The sequence below is a fragment of the Acomys russatus genome, chromosome 3 (genome assembly GCF_903995435.1).
Source record: "Acomys russatus chromosome 3, mAcoRus1.1, whole genome shotgun sequence".
Classification (NCBI taxonomy): domain Eukaryota; kingdom Metazoa; phylum Chordata; class Mammalia; order Rodentia; family Muridae; genus Acomys; species Acomys russatus.
In genome coordinates, this window is record NC_067139.1 from 5045436 (window position 1) to 5069627 (window position 24192).

The 24192-nt window shown below is 42.4% G+C and overlaps 1 protein-coding gene and 1 long non-coding RNA gene across 10 annotated transcripts in view; both read left to right on the top strand.

Annotated features, from left to right (window-relative positions):
• Positions 1 to 419: 419 nt before the first annotated feature.
• The window catches only part of Vps41 (VPS41 subunit of HOPS complex), a 151320-nt gene continuing 127547 nt past the window's right edge, over positions 420 to 24192 (top strand). For both annotated transcript variants that reach the window (XM_051168098.1, XM_051168106.1), the window contains exons 1-2: positions 420 to 473; positions 7898 to 7936. In XM_051168098.1, coding sequence (XP_051024055.1) covers positions 453 to 473; positions 7898 to 7936 — 60 coding nt within the window. In that variant the 5' untranslated portion in view covers positions 420 to 452. The remainder of the gene's footprint in view (positions 474 to 7897; positions 7937 to 24192) is intronic.
• On the top strand, positions 17861 to 21020 carry LOC127208620 (uncharacterized). 8 transcript variants are annotated; one of them, XR_007833106.1, is made up of 4 exons: positions 17897 to 17916; positions 18479 to 18538; positions 18777 to 18806; positions 19669 to 21020. It is a non-coding gene; the product is annotated as an uncharacterized LOC127208620 (long non-coding RNA). The 8 variants fall into 8 exon arrangements; XR_007833101.1 differs by lacking the exons at positions 18479 to 18538; positions 18777 to 18806 and adding an exon at positions 18273 to 18302 and having other exon boundaries at positions 17861 to 17916; XR_007833100.1 differs by lacking the exon at positions 18777 to 18806 and having other exon boundaries at positions 17861 to 17916; positions 18479 to 18508.

Here is a 24192-nt window from a genome sequence, read left to right on the forward strand (position 1 = left end):
CCATTTAAAAAGGATGTAGGCAGGCACACCAAGAGCATTAGACTGAAGATATTTGATATTAGTCTTGGGCGTCAGACAGGGATGGATTCTAAGCTGCAGTTGTAAGTTTATTGCGATCTCTGAGGTACTAAGCTCTCACTGTTAACGGGGCTAAAAAGGATTGAGAGGACTAAATGACATAATTCATAATTTTACTATTGTAAGCCAGATCCTAGACTAAAAAATGCTTAATAGATACTACAATAGCAACAGAGCGCAGAATCACAACAAAATAAAATCTAACATCAACTGTAGATATACTGGGGTCTCTTAAGCAAGACTCTTTTGAGCAAAAATGAGAACCGGCTAAGGAATCGGACTAGTGTGGGAAAAACTACATTTCCCAGTAGGCTGTGGCCCACGAGCTGTTTTCTCTTAGTTCCGGGTATGTCATGTGACTCTCAGGCTGCGCTATGGCGGAAGCAGAGGATCAGGTAAATGCTGGCAGAACTAGTTGGGGCAGCCGGGCTATGGAGACCTGAGCGAGGGGTCCTGGGACGCAGTGGGCCGGGAACGAGTGAGTCCTGGTCGGACGAGTTGGGACGGTCCGTCCTCGCGCCGATAGTGCCGTGCACACCCGCCTCCGTCCGAGCTGGCCTTGCCTAGGCTGAGCCCTTCTGGTTTATGCTAAGTGGTATTTTTTAGAAGATGGCAAGTCAAGAGTGAACTGCTATGCAAGGCTTAAGGGATTATTCCTGTTGCTGCCCAGATTTAGGTGGCAACGTCCAGCCTACAGCTGAGAAGTGGCACTAAATTGTTGAGTAGGAATTCTTGCCTTCTTTTCACACAGCCGTTCTGAAAGCCACACATTAGGGCAAAGGACAAAATTAACCGAAACTAACAAAATAGACTAAGGCTAAGGCTAGAACTTGGAAGAGACCCCCGTCCTGCCCCCTTAAATTTCAGTTTCTGTCACTTCAAACATTAAATGGCCTGCCTGCCAGTTTCTGTGATATCCCTTAAGTGATACGGTGATGAGCTGTTTAAGTAGTGATTTTGTTTGTTTGGTTTTTGCTTTACCGAGACAGGCTAGGCTGGCCTCGAACTCACAGAGCCTTGCCTGCCTGTACCTCCCTGAGTGCTGGGATTACAGGTGTGTGCCATTGTACCTGGCTGTAGTGGACTTTTAACCATTCACATCCTGGCTTTATTTTGAGTATGCCAAAAGTTAAGGAAGAATTCGTGTTCGGTCATTGTGTTAACAACAGCCTCTTACTACCATTTGTGCAAGGGAAAGAGAATTTGCCGTCACGGCAGGTCTTGCTCTACATGACTCCTTCCAGCTGGCTTTTTACATTGAGGATTTCTATGTCTTGTTGAAATACAGCTGTGGTTTTGTAGAAAACCAAAAGTCCAAGTTCATTAAACTCTTAATTAGATCCAGTGTGATAGAAACACGAAGTGGCCCTTCTATTCCCACGTAGGCAGGAGAGGAGTATGTCAAGATGGTCTGATGTTAAAAAGTAGGAAACCAGGTAGATGATAACATGTTTGACTTTTGTACAGTGCTTTTAGGTTTAAGACCCTTTCACGCAGCATTTGGTCCTTCCCAGAGAATTCTGTGAGGTAAATGTTTATCATATAAAGCCTTGGTGACCTTCCCATCCCCAACTGTGGTAAAACAGTGTCCAGATGGTAATTGCCCAATAGGGCCTTGTCCAGCCACCCTCTTTTGAAGTGGAAATAACCCTTATCATCTTAATTTCCCTCTTATTATCCCTGTGGTGTTTTCATAGCTGATGTACTATTTAAAAGAACATTTCTTCCCCATTCATATTAGCGTAGTCTTTAAAAAGGCCAGTAGTCTTTGTCTGTTGCACAAAGAAACAAACATTCATAAAAGTGTTTTATGAATTCATAAAAATTACTATTTTAAAAACTAAATAAATTATTGTATTAATGTTATTAGTTCTCTGAAGATTAAACACAAATAGGGGTTTCTTATTTTATGGATTGATGCTGATAATATTTTACCACTTTGGTATTTCTGGAAATCATGACATCTTTTTTTCTTCCTGAGTACTTTAGGAGGTGGCATGTGTTAAATGTACTACCGTGACAAATCACAGAGGGAGGCAAAGCATTTTCTTCGTATCCTATCCAGCAAATGCAAAAATCCTTCCAAGATGAATAGCACAAAATTAAACCCATTGGCTTATCTTCCCTGTGTGTTGTGTTTTTTGATGATGGTCTCTGCTTTAATTTTATGAATAGCCAAAATGGTGACATCTGCACTGAGTTAACATTCTATAAAAAATTTACAGTTTAAAGCTAAAATCATTGTTTGAGTACGGATAAACAGATGTCTTTAAGTCACAATGAAAGCCTTGGTTTTGCTGAAAATAGAAAAAGTACTTTGTAAAAGTAACATTTGTGTTTTATAGTTCACAGAAAGCTAATAGCCTCAGTTCTCCCTGGAATTCTTGTAACCAGCAGTTTTGCTAGTTCTGGAACGATTTATAGGTGGCTTTCATAGTCACAGATGCCCAACAGTGTTTGTCCCGACCTCTCATGAATAACACTCTGCTTGAAGTCTGGTTGGTGGTGTATTTGTCTCCTACGGATTGCTGAGTCCTCAGAATGTGGACTATAGCTTACTCATGTCTATATCTCCCCAGGAGCTAGTAGTTTCCAAACCCCAAGTGTTGAAATGAATTTAATAGCGGGAGAACACTTATAATTGTCACATTGTGAATTCTGTTCAAAAGAATTTGTGTGAAGTCACTGAATCATATTTAAAATGTTGAGGTGTTCCTAGTTCAGGTGTAATATGGATCAAATTGTCTCCATTTCTTCCTCTTAGCCTTCACACAGTCTCACCCCCCTCCCCAAGTCTGCCACAAAATTAGCCATGGTTCCTTGGCTGGATGAGAGTCTTGTTTTTGGTTTCCTCGACAGCATCTTATGCATTAGGGGAGCCCGTCCTTACCGTGGTTTCGCAGATGGCATAGTTCGTGCTGATGATTATCTCCATGCAGTCAAAGAAAGATCAGGCTTCACGATCCTTCAGTGCATCTATTTTTTTTTTTTTTTGGCATGTAAATTTATTCTCTAAGACTTGTTGGTATGACATAAATCCATTAAAGTGGTTAAGGTGAAATAGTTAGCTTATGAACAAGACAAAGATTAATCATCCTGATCCAGGCTTGGCTGGGGCAACCAAGGTTGGGCTGTAAAGGAAAGTGAACGTTTGAAAATAGCCAGTGCTTTTCGGATTTAAATCTAAGGTTGGTACCGTGGATTTAGGGTCATGACCGTGACACTCATGTAGAAGCGGGAGCCCACCACTGTGAAGGTTTTCCCTGTTGAGTCCCATTGCCACCAGAGAGACCACTTAAGGCTGGCAGAACCATCAGGATCCCTGTGGAGTTGAGCCAGGGCTAAGTGGAGGGAATACGCTAAGGAAAATCTCACTGGGGATCATAAATCAAAAGGCAGGTGCCCATGACCTAGGAGAGGTTGGAGTGCCTTCCATCCTGGCATTGCTGCTCAGTTCCAACTGAAATTAGGCAGAAATCCTGATGCTATGTAGATGTAATGTGACTTTTATGAAGTTGGAAATACAGACTTTTATGGAGATGTTTCTGAAAACCATCTAAGTTAAATAACGCATCTGTATGTTACACTCAGGTGCTCGCTGTCATTTAGCAGTTTCTAGCATGGAGATGTGAGCATGCCATGCTCAGGGTTAGCTTAGTGTAGCTGGAGGGATACAGGTTTGTGGAGAGAAAGGCTAGATGTGTCTCCTGGGGTCAGACTGGATGTCACTTCCTTTGCCTGTCTTACTGGGGTCAGATCTGCTCTAGTGGCCGGCTGGGAGGCCACCGCTGGCTCACTGAGGTTGGCATTGATCAGTCTGATCTGTGATTTGGGGAGAAAATGTAAGTGGCATCTGATGAGTCTCTATCTCAGGGCCAGCACAGACCTTAGGTTGGTGAGGCTGTAGGTAGATGCTTTGAGGTTGAGGGATTGGTTTGGAAAAGAAAGGTTAAGTACTGACTTTATTATTGTTAAGCTTGCTGCCTAGACTTTGTGTGGCTCATCCACTTGTGCCAATGGACATCTTTGAGCCCATCATCCTTGCTGCAGCCCCTGCAGTGCGATTAAGTATATTGAGGTGTCTGTACCTTCATCCCCAACCATCCTCTCTGGAGCTTTTTACACCCTGAAATCTTACCTACTACTAACTCCCCATTCTCACATTGCTCTAAAAGCTCTGCTTTCCTTCTGTCTTATATCTGTACAGCCACGCAGTATCGGTGAGGTTGACTTACATTACACAGAGAACAGCACAGTCTTAGCTGACGTCTTCACGATTCCAATATGAGATTTCTTGAGGGTTAACTGTTGAGGTTCAGTCATGTTCCTTGTGTTTTCATTTCTACGCCTTTTTGTTTACTTTGTCTCTTGGACATTAAGTAGAAGGCTTGGTCAGAGAATGAAGCTAAGAAACTACTGGGCCCCACCTGATGTTTATCATGCATTGCTTTCTTCATGTGTACAGCAGTGTAGACGTGTCGAGGTTGTGGGTGCTAATGCTGACAGAAGGTTCTGCAGAGTCCTGAAGCGCATTCTTCTGCTCATGTCAGCTGCTGAAAATTCTGCACAGCCCGGTTATTCCTGAGATCTGCAAGCCTTGAGGCCTCAAGTTCTGGAACTGCATTCTTTCTGGTGTGGAGCAAATGTGAAATTGAAATTTGAGGTTCTGGACCAGATCTGTTGGTCAATGATTTATAGTGTTTTAATGAGGCACTCCCCTATTTACATGCATGAATATTTGAGTTGATTATACATTAAACACTGTTCGTAGGTTTAGTTTAATTTTCTGGAAGAGTAGCCAAATATTTTTTTTAGCATTCTAGCTATGGGATATGTTTTTAGCACTCCAGATCTGGGAAATCGGATTCTAGACACAAGTTTTTGTGCATGGCCTTGCTTTGCTGGTGGTGCTTAATATTCAAGGCATCTCAGGAGTCAGAGACATTTTAGAAACCATTAAATTCAACCTCTGTACCTCATTATTTTGACCTAAGAGGTTAGAGATGGTCAACTTCTTGTAGCAAACCTTTAATGTTATGAGTGGTGTATCATAGATGATAGGAATGAAGCCAGACTATGTTTAAGGTATACAGTATGGCATCATGAGGTGCGTATATGTATAAGTAAATTGGCTACCATAGTGAGACATGAGGCTACGTATCCTTTCTTGGAATTGTCCATACTGTAATGTAATCTGCTTTTTGGCAAAAATCCTTACAATTCATCGAATATTCCCTAGCAGCTATGGCCTTTGTTTTGTACCTGAGCTCTTTAGAACCCTCATTTCTAGGTGACTGCTGCCTTGTGTCCTGTGACCTGTATTAACCCATTGCCATCCATCCCTGTGTTTTGTAACCACTGCTTTATCATGTTCTCATATTTGTCATTTCCTCGTTACTGTCGCACACAAGAGGAGATAATGCGTCGGGACCTTCCCAGCTTCCCTCATCCCTGCCTGTCTGGTAGAGCATCTTTTCATGTGCTTATTGTCCAGTTTTAATGCCTTCTTTGTAGAGATGTCTATTTAGGGCCTGCTTTTAATTAGGTTATAGATGTTGTAGCTGTCGAGTCATGTGAAGTCTTTGCAAGCTTGGGAGGTTAGGCCTTTGTGAGATATACAGCTGACAGATATTTTTCTAACCTATAAGCTGTCTTTGTATGTTATTTGCTTTGCTATGCAGGTGGTTTTAGTTTAAGGGGTTTTCTTTTATTTATTTTTACATCTATGGCCTTAGTTTTTATTGTTGTTGTTGTTGATTGTTTGTTTGTTTGTTTTTGTTTGTTTGTTTTGGTATCCAAGATATCAATGCAAAAGCTAATGTCAAGTAACATTTCTATATGGAGCTTCAGGATTTTATACTTAACTTTGGGTATTTTGTCCATTTTGAGTGGCTTCTATTCTTTTACATGTGGAGACCTAGTTCTTTCAGCCTCATTATAAATGACAAGCCCTTTTCCATTGTTTTTCCTCAGGACCCCATGGGAAATTAGTGCTGCTTACTTGGATCATTTCTGGCCTCTATATTCTGCTAGAATAGTGACTTAATTTTAAAAGTAGAATGTGTAGAAGAAATAGGTGAAGATGGTAAGAGGACCCAAACCAGGAACTGGCTGGCTAGTGCAGAGGAGAAACGGTGGTGAGGGTAGGTGAGATGCGAGCCACTAACCTGACAACTAGCGCTCAAATGTTAGAAAAGCTGGAGAGTGTGCACGCGCGCGCGTGTGTGTGTGTGTGTGTACGCATGTGCGTGTGTGCATGCACGTGTGTGTGTACGCGTGTGCGTGTGTGCATGCACGTGTGTGTGTACGCGTGTGCGTGTGTGCGCATGTGTGTCTACGCACGTGTGTGTACGCGTGTGCGCGTGTATGTACGCGTGTGCGTGTGTGCATGCACGTGTGTGTGTGTGTGTACGCACGTGTGTGTGTGTGTGTATGCGTGTGCATGCACGTGTGCCTTGCAGATGTAAGAATAAACAGTTGTTTTGGAGGATTGCAGCTTCAAACTAATGAGAGTTCTAAGATTCTGAGTCATATTAAATAGAACAAACTACAAGCACACAGAAGAGATTTTATGGTTTACCCCGTTAATGACACATGTACAGTAGAAGTCTTAATTGCAGGTAACATATCCATTTTTCACACAGTCTTCGAGGACAAGGACGATATTTTTCCTTAAGACTTAAGCTTTCTCTAAAGTTACCTTTTTCCAAGCTTTTATTGTTTTTTGACATATAAAATAAAGCTGTTTTTGAGCATCAGATTTGCATTTATGTTGATATCTGTCTTGAATTGAGTGTAAGGTGCATCTGACTTCCTTTAAAATGTTCTTCTTTTCTTGAAAATGTTAGGTCTAACATGTTCCCTGGCCACTTCTTTTGTTGTTCTTGTTGTTTATTTCATGGGTTGTAAAATGCTTACATTCGGTGTCAGCATATTAGCTGTAACTTTTTATTGCTATTGATATCTATAAGTACGTTAAGTAAATCTTCATTTTGCTGACCTCTTTGAGGACGCGTGGCATCAGCAGATTCTTTCAGCGGACAGGTGAGAGATTAGCGGGACCGAGTCCATTTTTTCCCTTTTTGCTTTGTTTCCTCCAAAGCAGCAAGATTCATTGTGCAGCAAGGAGGGAAGTGTGCTAAGTGGAGGAGTTTGTCTTCAAGTTCCTGGTGTACTAAAGGCTTTATATTGTGTCTGATGAGTGCTGCTGGACGGAGATGCTTTTTACAAGGACTGTGGTAGAGTTGAGGTTGGGGCTTAGCTGGAGAGTGCTTACCTAGCACACGCAGAGCCTTGAGTTCAGTCCCTAGCACTACATAAAACCAGGCATGGTGTCACATGCCTGTAATCCCAGCATATAGGATGTTTGAGGAAGATGATCAGAAATCCAAGTTCCTCATGAGCTACATGGAGTGTTCAAGGCCAGCCTAGAATCCATGTGAGCTTGTCTCAACAAACAAACCCAAACCACCTCCCCTCCCCCGTCCCTTCCCAAACTTTTAGCAAGACAGTGAGTTTTGACTTGTTAACGTAAGAGATTTCAGCATAAGCTGGCTCACTGATGTGGTTGTCCCCCCATGCCGTTAGTGAGGTTTTACCAGGTGGATTTCCATTAATGTCATGTAGCCATGTCATTCGTGTTCATCCCCTGCCCCCACACCCGCCATGCCCATCTTCCAGGCTTGCCAGAGTAAGAGTTGAGCATGTGGGACCCTCTAAAATGCAGTTGCAAATGACTCCCAGAAAAACAGGTGGAGTACAATGACTCTCTCGCAAGTGTTTTTATCCTTCTGACCTCCTCTCTCCCGTGTGCTTGCAGGAAACTGGGTCTCTCGAAGAATCTACAGATGAATCAGAGGTAAGACGGCGCTTGCAGATTTGTCGCTCACCTTGATGCTGCATAGCCTTGCTTGGCAACATAGGCTGGCACTGTCAGGGGCTGGAAGATTAGAGAAGCAGGGCTGTAAAAACATGCTGGTTGTCATTAAAGCATTAAGTGGATTAGCTTAAACATAATAGAGAAACACAAGCATGCGTCCCTTCATCTTCTGAGGCAAAGGCACTAACCACTACACCATGGGCCTCTACCGGTTGTCTTGAGTGATGTTTTCACTTGCAGCTTTACATGCTGGGAAGACTGACATAAAGTATTACAAACCAGTCCCTGCTTGTTTTCACAGTTTCTGCATTACGGCTTTACGATATACATTTTCTCCAGTGGCTCTGAAGATTCTGCCCAGCTCCTCATAGTTGCTAGACAGGTCTGTCACTGCTGAGCCACAGTCAGCCCTGATGTTCATTCAGTTTCCTTTTTCATGAACGTGAATGGTCATTATATCCTATGCTCACTACACTTGTCTACCTATATTTCTTGAATTAATAAGATTATAGCTCATTTCTTTATAAAAGTGAAACTACTAGGATGCTTTTTATAACTCAAGGGGGATAAAATTGTTCTTTTAAAATTGTCGCTGCTTTGAAAGATTACTTTTCAAAATGCTGCATAAGAAACAGGCTGAACTCCAGGACGGTCAAGGCTACACAGAGAAACCCTGTCTTGAAAAACCAAAAAAAAGAAAAGAAAAGAAAAAAAAGAAACAGACTGAGCATAATGCAAATTAATTAGATTATAAATTGTGTGGATGCACTAATAGGCAACATGTTTTCTTTTAATTTTTCCTTTCAGGAAGGCAACTGAAAATGTATCTTGCTAACCTGCAAGAAATTTCTACCCGTGTGACTGTATCTATAATTTTTTCATATTTGGTCGATATATATATTACAAATTTTAAATGAATTTTGCTTTTCTTGTGAAATGATGTATTTATATATCTCCAGACAACGTCATATATATTTTAGCATTTTCTGGTCACGGCTCTTAACATTTCATTCTAGGAATTCTTAGGATTGTGAGACCCCAGGTACCTCATTTCTGAATTTTCTCATAAATAGGAAATGATATCTGTTAACTTTTGGTAGTGTGTGGCAGAACAGTTCAGATTACTGTTGTTGTGCTTGGAAATGTGGGATGAGAACCCAGAGTGCCCAGAAACATTGGTGCCGAATTAGGCAGCGCGTGAGCCGGTCCTGTCTTAGAAGAGGCTGTTGGAAGCCACTAAGATGTAAATCTTTTCAGATATCCCCTAGGATAGTAAGTGGAGTAACAAGGACAGTAGGCACCGTATAGAGCTAGCCCTCCAGGATAAGCGGAAAGCAGGGATAATACACCCCGCAAAGTAGCTAGGAAATCAGAAGATGCAACTCCAGGCTGATGCCAGAGCCGAGATGTACAAAGAGACTGAAGAACAGAGCAGACTCCACCTCACAGGACTCTCAGCCTTTGTGTCCTTGGCAGAATGTTGACAAGGGGTATAGCAGACATCAGGGAATCTCCAGGATGGTGCGTAAGACAGGCCAGGAGCATAGGTGGCAGTGCTGGAGGGTGCTGGCTCTGAGAAGAAGGGGGGAGGGGCATTCCTTAGAGGTTTGGTGCTGAAGGGAAGCATCAAAGTGGAAATTCCAAGTGTCCCTGAGTACTCATGATGCAATCAGGGGACCTGACGTACACAGCAGGCCATCCACCCAACCCACAACCTCAGGAATCCACCCAGGCCTTCCAGCCCCTTCCTCGGAGCCCTGCTCTTGCTATCCCCGGAAACCCAAGCTGCCTCACAGATATTGCTTACTGAAGCAAATTTGCTAGGTAAGCTCAGGTTTGAGGCCGCGGTCCAGCGTGGGAGAAATTTTCATGGGTTTCTTTATGCACCTGGAATCCTGTCCAGTCCAGGAAAAGCATTTTAAGGTGTCACTGAGGAGGCCGAAGAATCTTCTTTTCCCTCTATATTCCTGTCAGATTTTGTAACCCTTGAGCTTTGGAAGACAGGCATTTGCGTTATGTATTTGCATTTCGATATTCAGAGGTCCAGAACTTAAATTTTTTTTGCCAATAATATTAGTGTTTTCAACAATGTATTCAAATAAGTTGCTTGAAATTCCTATCCCTTCCTGAAATTCCACATTATATGTGATCTTGTGTTACACCAGGCTATCCCAAGGTCTTATTTTCTTAACTTGTGTGAGAATTTTATACATTGAGTACTGCATTGATATGACTTCCACACACTCTTCCTCCTCCAACTTCCCGTGTCCCCTTCAACTCCTCAAATTCGTGATCACTTCCTTAATTACCACTGTTGCATATATTACTGTTATGTGTGCATATAAATACAACCCACTGAGTCCATTTTTTTAAAGCATTGCTTGTATGTATAAGTGTTTGGGGCTGACCACTTAGCAATGGGCAACATAGCAGAGAGCCGGGCAGCCTCAAGGGTGCAGCAGGGGATTTACCAACAGCCATGTAGTTAGACTTAAGGCCTGTTCAGGGGGACAGACTTCATGGCTGGTACAGTAAGCCTAGCCAGCTACCCATGTCTAGTGAAGTAAGTCATGGGCCCTGGAAGAGAACATACTCCGGCTTCTCTCAGCCAGTGCAGTCTACAATCCTATCCGTATACCCTCATACACATATTAAGTGCAGCTCTCACCCATAGCAGGCTCTTGTTTTAATGCGTATCTGAGAAAGGAACACTATCTTCTGATGTCTGTGATTTTCATCAACTTTGAAAAGTGAAACCAAATGAAAAGAGTTTGCCAAGGGTGGTAGTACTGACATATTTGGGGGTTATACTAGTTGATCAAGGACCAAGAATGGAATTTTATGGATTAAAAATGTTTGTTTAAAAACCAATACATCAGTTTTAAGAGGGAATGCAAGGAGAGGGAAGCTCACAATACTTAGGCTGAAACACTGGGGTCTGCTTTGTGTGAGTGAGGGGTCCATTGGTCTTGTATGGTTCATACATACAACTGACAGATTTTGTCAGCAGTGCATTCCGTTGATGTGAGGTTTCAGGTATATCTTCAGCGTCTCAGCTCCTGGCCAAGACGTGGAGTGTCAGAGTAGCTAATTACTGTCATCTCTGTCTTTATGGTTTTGCTATTGTTTTAAAAAAACACTTTCTAAACATGATGGCTTCAAGGTAGTTTAGTTTTTTTCACAGTTCAGAGGCCATTAATAAGTTAAATATCTTAAATGTTTAGTATGAAACATTAAAATTAAAATGAATTAACCTCTGAAGCTATTCAAAATAATATGGCGAGTGAGAAATTAATCTTAAAATAAAATCAACTTCTAGAGATTTCTGCCACTTGGAGAGTTCCCTTTCAGCTTTGTTGAAGTGAAAACCAATCATTATGAGCAATCAGGAGTAGTTATTTTTAAGTTAGAAAATGCACTACACAGAATCATTTATCTCACCTGGCAGACAGAGATTATGAATCATTCACTGAAAATTAAATAGATTTAAAAATACATGTTAATTTTAATAAAAAGGTTTTTAGTAACTAGTACCTAAAATGGTAATTACCCTGTTTTGGGATTGATGGCTCTGGAGCAAAGAGCATGGGATAACAGTGTTCCATTTTTCTAGGTAGCTGCTAGATTAAAACCCTGCTCTTTTATTTAAGGAGCTATTAATATTAACTGTCTCTGCTGATTATTGCATCACTCGGCATAGATAAATATTTCCTTTGAAGCAAATATTATCCATATTATCCCTTTAGAAACTTGTAGAACTTTCTGGATGTAAGGATTTCGTTCTGTATTTCTGCCCTTCTTTATAGATAAGAAAGATAAATCTGGTATAATAATAGACCTTTGAATGGAATTTATAATTTCATGGCTTTGAAGAAAATTTATTTCAGACAGTTCAAGATTGAAGTATTGATCGTTCAAATATTTATTGAATACTAGGATACTACAGTGCACTAGTGTTTGATCAGGAAGGTAGATCATAGGAAGAATACTTAATAGGATATGTCAGATAATAAGAAGAGGTTAAAAACATTGTGGCTGGGGAGGTGATGGCCCCAGCCCCTGACTCAGACTGTGAATCACATCCACAGAGTGAAAAGAATGTAAGAATCAAATGAGAAGAGTTTAGCTTTAATTTTGGCTCTGGGCATACAACTCCGTAGCCTGCTAATCTCACCCTTCTGATTTTTAATGTTAGTCTAGTCACAGAAAGGATGCTTCCCCAGAGATATTTCTATCCGCATGCCCAGAACTTGTGAAAATGAGGTACTACAGAATAAGGAGGAGTTAAGCTTGCCAGTCAGCTGCTTTGAGATATGGAGATACCTTGGAGCATATGGGCAGGGTCAGGGTGATCATAAGAGTCTTTTCAGGGGGAACAGGGAGCCAGGTTCCCTGTGGTGTGGTGTGGCATGTTGTGTTGTGTCACTGTGTTGTATGGTGTGGTGTGTGGTGTGGCATAGTGTGTATGTGAAGGAGTCTGTCTGCCTTTGAAGCCAGGGAGCTTGAGCAGCTTTCAAAACCTGGGAAAGGAGAGCAAAGGAAAGGAGAGGAGCAGAGGAGAGGGAAGGGGAGGGGAGGAGAGGAGAGGAGAGGAGAGAGGAAAGGAAAGGAAAGGAAAGGAAAGGACTTTCCCCTTTTGCCTCTAGAAGCCCCTGCCCAGGGTTATTTGCTGTGAACTTCCTGCTACAGAATTGGAAGCCAGATGTGCATTGTTTTAAGGAGCAATATTTGTGATCATGCTGTACAGTAGTGATAGGAAACTAATGCATGAACTAATTTGATTGGATGACCTTGTCCTCACAGTTCTTCCATGTGGCTTATTTTATAGTTTGGGGAGCAAACTATGTCTAGGCAAGGGAAAGCATTCTGGAAACCCGTGGTATTTAAACTGGTTATCCAGGAATGTCATGGGAGCTATTGTAACGATGTGTCTTTCTGATGACTCTTCTCAACTGTTGTTTAGTGAATCATCTCACTTGATAGTTGGGGTCAAAATCTGCCTTTTAGAGGCTCCCTTTCTGCAGACTAAGAATGCTATGAACAATCTGCATAGCTCTAAGGTTCTTTTCATCCCAGGCTGATATTTTGTTTATGAAAATGAAGATTCCTACTCACCTGTCCTCTCACACTCTTTCGGAATGTGACCAACTTCTTCAGCAACCTCAGTGGACTAAGTTGCTCTCCCTGTCCAGAACCAGAGAGAGATTGGAGCGGGACAGCCCCTGAGAGAGCTTGATGTCTTAGGCTGTTGTCATCATTTTCAGAACCAAGGGACCGGGCAGTTTGGCTTCTGGGAGAGGCTCGTGGTTAATCGTAGGGCACAGTAGTTTCTCCTCTCCTTTGCCTACTGGCCAGGCTTACACTTAACTATGTTTGGAAACTTTTGTGTTTTCTTATTGATGCTCAGGGTCAAACCCCAGGACCAGAGCATGCTAGAGAAGTGCTCTGTCACAGAGCTGCATCCTGAGGTGAAGTCAAAGGCAATGTGTCATTGTTATAAGTGGTGTAGAGCAAAGAAGTAATGAGATTCCAAGCATTTATGTTCATTGGCTATTATGTTCTGGCAGTATACTAGGATTGGTAGATTCCAAGAGAGTACATGAGTTCTGCAGTGTAAACTTGGGGCACTACCCATGTTAATGATAATACTTTTAAAAACTGACATTCACTGGGTATTACCAGGTATACTTTGTGTATAGTTTTTACATTTAATGTTTATAAAATGTCCTAAGCACTCATTTATCATTCCTTTAAAAGTGAGGTGACTCAGGTTTTAAGATACTTGCCCAGCATATATGGATTGTGTGTGGTACAGCCGGCAGAGGAGACGTTACCTTAGGATCAAATGCTTGGCTGTGGATTTGAGTAGGTTGTTGGACAGCTCTCACTTTCTCTCCAACCTCTGCTTCTCTCTCCAGCTCCCGGTCTAAACAGCAGTAGTGAAAGTAGTTTTACATTTTCTTTAGTTTCATATTGTTAACTGCAGCTCCTGGGTTTCCCTATTATTTGAATACTTCCTTGAAAAATTGTTTCATTTACAGGATTGGGGCCCATGACTTTTCTGAATCCTGGGGGAAGGTGGGCATCCCTGGAATCAGCTCTCCCAGCTAGATCTCCGCACTTCAAATCAGAGACTGGGAAGAAAAGCAGCTGTAGGCATCATAGAAACCTTAGAGGGTGCTTTACTCTCAGATACCGAGACGGGAGGAGGAGGCTCCAAAGAGAGAGAAGGCCGCATTGTAATGTTGTTGTTGTGCCTGGGTGTACAGGTGATTGCGTTGTAAGGTGCTTCTGCGGGGCTGGCTGCCAGATGCTTGCTTACCTTTAGAGACGGAAGGTGCAGGTATGCATGCCTGAAAAGTACAGGTCTCTGCTAAAACAGTCATTTCAAGGCTTGGCACTTGTTCTTCTTTTGGGAAAAAGAGTATACATTTTAAACATAAGGTTTTTTTGTAAATTGAACTTGCATGAACTTTGATTTCTGTCTCTGCTAGAAGAAGGAGAGCGTCACTTCTATAAATTTGTTTAAAGTTCTAGTTTACGCTGCCTTTCCTCTTCTTGGCGCCTCCTTGGTCCCCTCTGTGTCTAGAGTGACACACACTCGAGGGTTTCTAGGACCCTGCAGCTGCTTTCTGAACTCCGGTCTGCTGTTACTGCCCACGTTTATTTTGACTGGTCTTTATTGGGTGCCCAAAGTTTTGTTAGGTGAAATTCAGAACAGTGGAAAGGCGCGAACCCCACTTCTCAGGATCTCGTGGTCACTAGGGGATATTGGGAAGAAAGGAAAAGAGAGTGATGTCGGCTTTAGTGGCGGAAATTGTTCTCCCGAATGGCATCTCTCGAAGATTGGGGAGGTTATTCCATATGGCTGGGAGGAAATGAAAAGCTTATTTGCTTTTCTCATTTTCCTCTTCTTCTATATATTCTTATCGCCTTCCCAATATAAAATAAATGATGAGAGTTGATCCTGTTTATGGTATGTGGCTTAGGGCACGGGAACCTTCACCTTATTTATTTATTTTTTTTTTCTCCTTGAATTGAGCATGAAATTCTGATACTCCAGGGCAAAGGAGAGAGCAGGGTTTATGAAGACCGCCTGACTTGTGCATCTTAAGCAGCGCTCCTCAATTATTACAGGCTCAACTTTTCCTCCCGTTCCTACTCAGAGAACTTGGGTAAGGAGAGAGGCTCCAAAACACGGGGACTTCAGTTCAGTCGATGTGGCTGGAATACTGTTGAACCGTGGCATTTTTATTTTTCTAAAAATAGCACAATATTGAATTTATTTGATAAGAAGTGCAGTGCACATTTGTTTTAGAGTGGGCAGATGTCAGAGCAGTGATCCTGTTCCCCTTTGACATGACACAAGGCAAGCATCCCACAGATGAAGACCAGGAAGCTCGAAGGAGCTTATTATTTGGTGTGTATTCTGTAGTTTTACCCCCAGAAGATACACATACATTTCTGGAGACAAATTGGCATTGTGCAGAGTGTTTTGTGATGTTTTTCACTTGCGAAGCATCAGGGTATTTAATCAGGGGACACTTACTAAGCTGGTGTCTGATTTTGGCACTGTGGGTTTTTTTTGAATTGAGCGATTTTCTTTTCTGGGACCCTTTTGTACATTGTAGGGTATTTCACACCCACCCTGACCTCTCACTGGAAGCTAGCAGTGGTAGCTTCTCTCCACATGCCCAAGTTTTGGCCACAGTGACACCAGGCCCTTACTGGGGAGCAGAAACCAGCCGATTGCAAGTCAGGTGCCCGTGCATGTTTTATGCGTTTAAAAAAATGTGTATTTATGAAGAGCCATGGTGACTTTTCTGTACGTTTGAAGAGCAGACCCGAGCTATCCATGTTAGTTTATTAATTCCAAATTTCAGTGTTTTTTAAGAAGTTCTTTTCATATCAGCAATATTGCTTAAAAGATGAAACTGTAACATCGTTTGCGTTCATATCCGAATGTAATTGCTTATCTGCTGGCAGCATGATAGAAAAGCATTCTGGAAGCTCTGACCACAGTTCTTACCTTATAGGCGGAGTCTGTTGTCTTCACGTCACTTTCCTGAGAAGTGTGGTCACTGAGGCAACTGTAATTCCTTGTATTTCTAGTGGAAATCAGAAATTACTCCTTCAGCTTCATTATGTAGTTTCCTAGCTTGATTTTGATACTGTAGAAGGAGCCGTGAGATCCGCTTTCTTATGAGATGCTCATTGTTTTCCATAAATAAAATGCTGCTTCTAAAATACAAATATAGTGCACAGCAGTCAACAGCACAAGGTGTCCTTTAAGGAGATCACATTTATTTTGCATATTTCGGGGAGGGGCTTTAGAAAGCCAGCTGAGGGCCTTAGCCCTTGGCTGACTTTGAGCTTTACCTGCAGTGTCTTCTCACACATCCCTTTCTTCACCATGAGTCCACGGTGCCCTTTCCAAAGGCTCCATAAATCTGAAGGAATCCTGTGTTGTGTGTACCCAGTTAGAGATAACATAGTTTCAAGTAAATGTGTATGTGCAGTAATTATGCGATTTTCATTTGTTTCGGCTGCCTTTGTTTATAATACTCTGTGGAAGTGCTAAGATCTCTGTCCTGTAAAATATTTTTTTTTTATGGTTTTGACTTTCAAATTGTGTTTTGATTAACATTAATTTCAATAATACCTTTAATATTTTCCTTATTTGTATATATTCTTCATTTTCTCTAACAAATTTTAAATGATCAGAAATATTAGCACATATCATGGATCTTTTATGAAGTGAATTATTGGTAATGAGAGAAAATTTAAAATGCAAATATTCTGAAATTCAAATGTCCTTATATTGGATTTCCATATAAAAAGTTACTCTTTTATATTGAACTTGTAAGAATGAGTACAGTTTTGAGTATTTTGGTTTTCCTCAAGGTAATTAGAGTTCTAGACAGAATGTCCTAGAGGAAGCAAACCTTTATTTTAGACTTTCATACCCCTGGTTGAGTATTGATTTGCTTTTTATTAACACTTGGTTTTTACTGTGGAAACTCAAGCTACGTGAGAGCAGGGTTTTGTTTTGTTTTTGTTTTTTTCTTTTAACAGTGAGGAATTTTTTGAGGATGTTAGTGTCTCCCTATTGTATCCAGCTTTAAAACATTGGATATTTATTAAAAGGATTTGCCCCTAGTCAGATGTAGCTGATGACAGGAAACCAGGTGAACCATTCATCTGATTAAATTTCTTGATGGTTCAGCCGAGGTGTCCTGTAAGGGAAGCTGTTCTGGGCAGGCCATCGCACAGAGCAGTTATGGCTGCTCGGTAGTGTTTACCTGGAGATGCTTTTCCAAGCTTAGTCTGGGCTTCCTGTGATTACCTCACCTCTCTTCTTAAGTATATCTAATGTCAAGTTTGATTTCTAAAGTTAAAATTGAATTTAATAAAAAAGGTGGTATCCAGAAATAAATACTTTAGTTTTTGAATAAGTAGTGGGAATAGAAAATGTAATGCTGCCATTTGGTCCACATAACCCTGAGGACTGACCCGAGGACTTGTGTATTCCAGCCATGTGCTGTACCACTGAGCTAAGTCTCCGTCCATTTTCAATGTTATTTTGGGAGGGTCTTGCTACATTAGCTGTGCTGGCTCAAACTTATGATACCCCTGCCTCAGTTCCTGAGTAGCTAGGATTATAGGTCCATATCACCAAGCCCAGCTAACATTCCTTTTTCCCTGTAAGTGAAATTCAAGTCTTTATTTGGGCCATAACAGTGGTGCACTGTATAAAATGTATTAATGTGTGAAACAAAGATTGACGAAATTAAACTAGGATAAAAATGTAGAATCCATTAGTTAGACAATTTTTTCTGATTCAAGGATTTTTAATGTGGAGAATGGTGCCGTGGCTGCAGTGTGAGTATACAGTCCAGGTGATGCTGCAGTGTGAGTACAAAGTCCAGGTGATGCTGCAGTGTGAGTACACAGTTCAGGTGATGCTACAGTGCGAGTAGACAGTCCAGGTGATGCTACAGTGCGAGTACACAGTCCAGGTGATGCTGCAGTGTGAGTACACAGTCCAGGTGATGCTGCAGTGTGAGTATCAGTCCAGGTGATGCTGCAGTGTGAGTATCACTCCAGGTGATGCTGCAGTGTGAGTATTAGTCCAGGTGATGCTGCAGTGTGAGTACACAGTCCAGGTGATGCTACAGTGTGAGTACACAGTCCAGGTGATGCTACAGTGCGAGTACACAGTCCAGGTGATGCTACAGTGTGAGTACACAGTCCAGGTGATGCTGCAGTGTGAGTACACAGTCCAGGTGATGCTACAGTGTGAGTATCAGTTCAGGTGATGCTGCAGTGTGAGTACACAGTCCAGGTGATGCTGCAGTGTGAGTATCAGTCCAGGTGATGCTGCAGTGTGAGTATCAGTCCAGGTGATGCTGCAGTGTGAGTATCAGTCCAGGTGATGCTGCAGCGTGAGTACACAGTCCAGGTGATGCTGCAGTGTGAGTACACAGTCCAGGTGATGCTACAGTGTGAGTATCAGTTCAGGTGATGCTGCAGTGTGAGTACACAGTCCAGGTGATGCTGCAGTGTGAGTACACAGTCCAGGTGATGCTACAGTGTGAGTATCAGTTCAGGTGATGCTACAGTGTGAGTACACAGTCCAGGTGATGCTACAGTGCGAGTACACAGTCCAGGTGATGCTACAGTGTGAGTACACAGTCCAGGTGATGCTGCAGTGTGAGTACACAGTCCAGGTGATGCTGCAGTGTGAGTACACAGTCCAGGTGATGCTGCAGTGTGAGTACACAGTCCAGGTGATGCTACAGTGTGAGTATCAGTTCAGGTGATGCTGCAGTGTGAGTACACAGTCCAGGTGTTGCTGCAGTGTGAGTACACAGTCCAGGTGATGCTACAGTGTGAGTATCAGTTCAGGTGATGCTACAGTGTGAGTACACAGTCCAGGTGATGCTACAGTGCGAGTACACAGTCCAGGTGATGCTACAGTGTGAGTACACAGTCCAGGTGATGCTGCAGTGTGAGTACACAGTCCAGGTGATGCTGCAGTGTGAGTACACAGTCCAGGTGATGCTACAGTGTGAGTATCAGTTCAGGTGATGCTACAGTGTGAGTACACAGTCCAGGTGATGCTACAGTGCGAGTACACAGTCCAGGTGATGCTACAGTGTGAGTACACAGTCCAGGTGATGCTGCAGTGTGAGTACACAGTCCAGGTGATGCTGCAGTGTGCGTACACAGTCCAGGTGATGCTACAGTGCGAGTACACAGTCCAGGTGATGCTACAGTGTGAGTATCAGTCCAGGTGATGCTGCAGTGTGAGTATCAGTCCAGGTGATGCTGCAGTGTGAGTACACAGTCCAGGTGATGCTACAGTGTGAGTATCAGTCCAGGTGATGCTGCAGTGTGAGTATCAGTCCAGGTGATGCTGCAGTGTGAGTACGAAGTCCAGATGATGCTACAGTGCGAGTACATAGTCCAGGTGATGCTGCAGTATGAGTACAAAGTCCAGGTGATGCTACAGTGCGAGTACATAGTCCAGGTGATGCTGCAGTGTGAGTACACAGTCCAGGTGATGCTACAATGTGAGTACACAGTCCAGGTGATGCTGCAGTGTGAGTATCAGTCCAGGTGATGCTGCAGTGTGAGTATCAGTCCAGGTGATGCTGCAGTGTGAGTACACAGTCCAGGTGATGCTACAGTGTGAGTATACAGTCCAGGTGATGCTACAGTGTGAGTACACAGTCTAGATGCTGCTGCAGTGTGAGTATACAGTCCAGGTGAGGTGCCGTGAACTTTCTCAGGGTCTTGTCCTCCCAGGATATGCTGACAAGAGGAGAGGCTGCTGGACGGATTGTCACAGAGAAGCCATTCATAACTTCATTATTTCCTGAAGTGATTTACTCCCTTTAGGTTCAAAATTCAGTAAAAGTGACCCTGAAATGACGTTTATTTTCCGATAGTGTATTAGAATTTTATAGGATGGTTTAAGGATCTGTAATTAAAAGTGCTATACACTTAGTGCGAATCTGTTTGTTGAGAAATTGATTCCTTTTGAAGGAAAGCTGCAAACTTTTCTTGTATGGGTAAATGTCACTCTATTCATATCTTCACTTAGCTGCAAGTCAGTATGTGTTCTGTTCCACCAGGTTGTCATAGCAACACAGTTAACTGTCATCTCAGCTCAGACTGTTGATGGTTTTATTTGTAGGTTTGTAGGATTATTAAAATTTAACAAAATTATTGATTTACTTTTTATTAACACAGAGTTATTTACCATGAAAGTTCAAGCTGCACAAAGGTTTTTTTTTCTGTTTAAATTTTTTTCCAAAAATTAAAGTGAAACTAGATATTAAATCCTTGTGATTAAATTTTTTTTTATTTAAAATGTAATATAGAGTCTGCAGGAGGAGAATAACCTCTGTGAATTGTAGTTTTTAGTCATTTCCTATTTTCTTTTTTCTGACAAGGAGGCAAGGAGAAAAAAAGGCCTTAAAATTCACCTTTAGCTTGCTTTTAACTAAACATAAAGGATACCTGTCAGGAAGCGTGAAATGGTACATAAAGTGCCTAATACTGAGGTTTCATTTTATTTATGGTTTTTGAAACCTTGTGGGAATGCTTCACTGAACTGTGTTGTAAAAGTATTTATTTTGGTATATTTATGTGGGAGAAATTACTTAGTTTTCACTTATAAGTAAGGCAGGCAAACCTTATTTACAGTAAGCTTATCTAATGGTCCGTGGATGAGTGCTTTTATGCAAAATAGTCGGGAGGCCAGAATTAGCTTTCACAGTGAGTGCACATTTGATGTCCACACTTGAGCAACATGTGGCATCTTATTCTAAGGGCTGCTGTTCGGGATTCAATTTGTATTTAACACACTTACCTCGCAACACACAGCTCACCTGCAGGACATCTAGTGTCTCCTCTAGAGCATCTCTTTCTTCCTGGGAGATGCAGAGGGTTTATTGGTTTTATAATCTTTCCTGTTTATTTTTTAAAGACTTGATTAATTAGCTGTGTTATATTACACGCTAAAATAGATCAGTTTGGGGATGTTATGTTTTCTTCAGCCTGGGTTGATTACTGTGAAGCACATTTTCATATTTCTGTGGAATACTGTGTATTGTAGTGTGTATTTTGTTGCTCTTAGTTCTTAGTCATAGAAGGTAAATAGTATGTGCACTATCCTTGGTGGCACAGTTACTCAACAGCTGGGAGCTTATGTGCTCTTGAACTTAAGAATGTTCATTAGTCTCCTGTCTGCAAGCATAGCAGAGTACCATTCATAGCGTCAGAGGTTGGCTTTCTCCCATGGGGTGGGTCTTGGGTTGGGGCCAGGCATTGGTTGGAAATTCCCTCAATCTCTGCTCTATCTTTATCCCTGCACATCTTGTAGGCAGGGTAAATTTTGAGTCAAAGTTTTTGTGGGTGGGTTGTTGTTCCCCTTCTCTCCACTAGGTGTCTTGTTTAGTTAGAGGGTATCCTTTTCGGTCTCTGTGGCCCCTGCTACTAGGAGTCTCTGCTAGAGTCCCTCCCATGGCCTCACAGGAGCCTACCCTCACTTAGGTCTCCAGTTTGTCACAGAGATGACCCCACATACAGTTTCTCTTTTCTTTACAGACCTTTTGTTCTCCTGCCTCCACTCTCCCCAGGTCTGATCTCCACCCTCATTTCTCTCTGTGGTCCCTTGCCTACCTTGTTCCTTCTCTTCAACCACTACCTCTGTCAGCTTCATTTCTCCTTCCACGTGAGATTTAAGCATCCTCCTTGTTACTTATCTTCTTTTGTTCTGTGCATTATAGTATGTTTATCCTGTACCGAATGACTGACATCCACTTATACGTGAGGACATACCATCTGTGTCTTTCGGGGTCTGGGTTACCTCACTCAAGATGGTCTTTTCTAGTACCTGTCCTCTGAGAGGCTCTACCCAGCAGCACCTTGAAACAGATGTTGAGAACTCAGAACTAAACATTGGGCAATGCATAGGAAGCCTTGTGGACAAGTGGGGGGAAGGAGAAAAGGACCTGGAGGTGACTAGAAGCTCTACGAGAAGACCAATAGAGCCAACTAACCAGGGCCTAGAGGACCCACTGAGACTGAAGCACCAACCAAGGACCATGCATGGACTGGACCTAGGTCCCCTACATAGATGTAGCCAGTGGGCAGCCCAGGCTTCATGTGGGTCCTGTAGTAAGGGGAGTAGGGGCTCTCTCTGACATGGACTCTCTTGCCAGCTTTTCAATTACTTCTCCCTGGTGGGACTGTCTTGCCAGGCCGCAGGGGAAAAGGACACACTCAGTCATGATGATCTGGGGTGGATGGGAACGGGGGCTCCCCTTTTCTGAGGAATAGGGGAGGGAGGATGAGGGGAAGGGAGAGAGGGTTATTCTGGGACGTGAGGAGAGATGGAGCTATGACCAGGATGTAAAGTGAATAATAATAATAAAAAAGAAGTTCATTAGTGTACATGAAATGTTTCTTTTAAATATTGTATCAATATTCTTGTAGCTGCATGATGCCCCTCCCCCACAGTCCTCATACTGTGTTGTTAAATATCCTGTGTCTTCTTCTCCTATACCAAATCATGGCTGATCCATACCTCCAGTAGAATATTGTGAAAATGAAGTGTGCAACCTTTGAGGCTAGGCCTATGGAAGCATAAGGCTGTATTTGCTTCTCTCTGGGATTCATTCACAGTGGGAGAAGCTGCATGCCTTTGAAGTATGCAGGCAGTCCAGGAAAAGGCCCCCCGAGTAAGCAAATGGATCTTCCCACCAAAGCCAACACCCCCTTGCCAGCCATTGTGTGAGGCTCGTGTCTTCTTTCCCAGAACTTCATTCATGAGCACAGTTTCCATCATGTCCCTCCTCTGTCCCCCTTCCAGCTCCCTTCGCCATCCCTCTCTCATATTCATGTCCTCTTCATGTATAAGCAATTGAGTCCAATTAGTGTTGCCCATAGTACAGGCATGTAGGGTTGACTTCTTGGGCACGAACCTGTCAGACAGCTCGTCCCTGAGGAGAACTGACTCGTTGTCAACTGCTGTCACCTGCTTGGAGATCTTCAACCAGGGCTGAGTCCTCCTGAGCTGTCCTCTCTTCATGCGGGAATGATACCTACTGTGGCCTTTGCAGGCATCCGTATTGCTGAGAGTGCATGGGTGCAACATCCATGCTGTGTCCAGATGACAGGAATTTGCAGATGGTCTCCTAGTCTTGTGGGTCTTATAATTTCTGTACCATTTCCTGAGATGTTCCCAGAGCCTTGGGGGTAGCCTTACGTGGCCACTCAACAGTTGCTTATTCTCTGCACTTTTGACTAGTTGTGTTTTTCTGTAATCATCTCTATCTGGTACAAAGAGAAGCTGCTTTGATGTGGGTGGGTCTGAGCTGCACTTATCTGTGGATATCAAGCCCGTAATATTGAGTGGGTCTTATATGCTGTCACATTAGCTGTTGGCTTTCTCTGAATTATTAGTGGCATTAGTTGTATGGGCCATGACTTGCTGGGCCAGTCATTATTGTAGTTTACAAGAATTCTAGCTGAGTAGAATTGTTGATAACTTCTCTCCTCAGGCACGTTCTGATGCAGTGAGAGTTATCCACTTGGAAAGGGACTTTCTAAGTTAGTACCAGCTTGATTTCTTCAAGTCCTGTGACCAAAGTGTATGGTGTCTTTAGCACTTGTTTTACTATTAAGTTCTGGGAGGCAAGCAAGAACAATGACAATTAGTCTGTATTGTTTTAGGGATTTCTTAGATGTCCCTGACCAACAACCGCAAGAAGGGTAACCCTTCTCTGGGACAGGGCTTTTGGTTGATTGTCCTTGGCTTCTGATGGGGGAGCATTGTCTATCTGTGTAAAATGGGTTTAACTATAAATATGTATAAAATTTGCATATATATACATAAGTGTGTGTGTGTGTGTGTGTGTGTGTGTGTGTGTGTTTAAGAAAACTCATAAAATAGGTTCTCTATGGGTTCTTAAAACATCCTTAATGTTATCTAGTCCTTGTCCTCACCCATCTGTCTTTTATAGCACCTGTGTTCTATTCCCCTCTCGAGCACTCTTCCCCTCCAGTGGGCCCATTCTATTTTCCTAGTGTCTATAATTTCTCCAGGTTATATATACTCAAACCTAAAGATTCAGAGCTACAATATACACGTGGGTCTGGGTCACCTCAATGAATGTAATATTTTTCAGTTGTATTCAGTAGCAGACGAAATATAATGTATT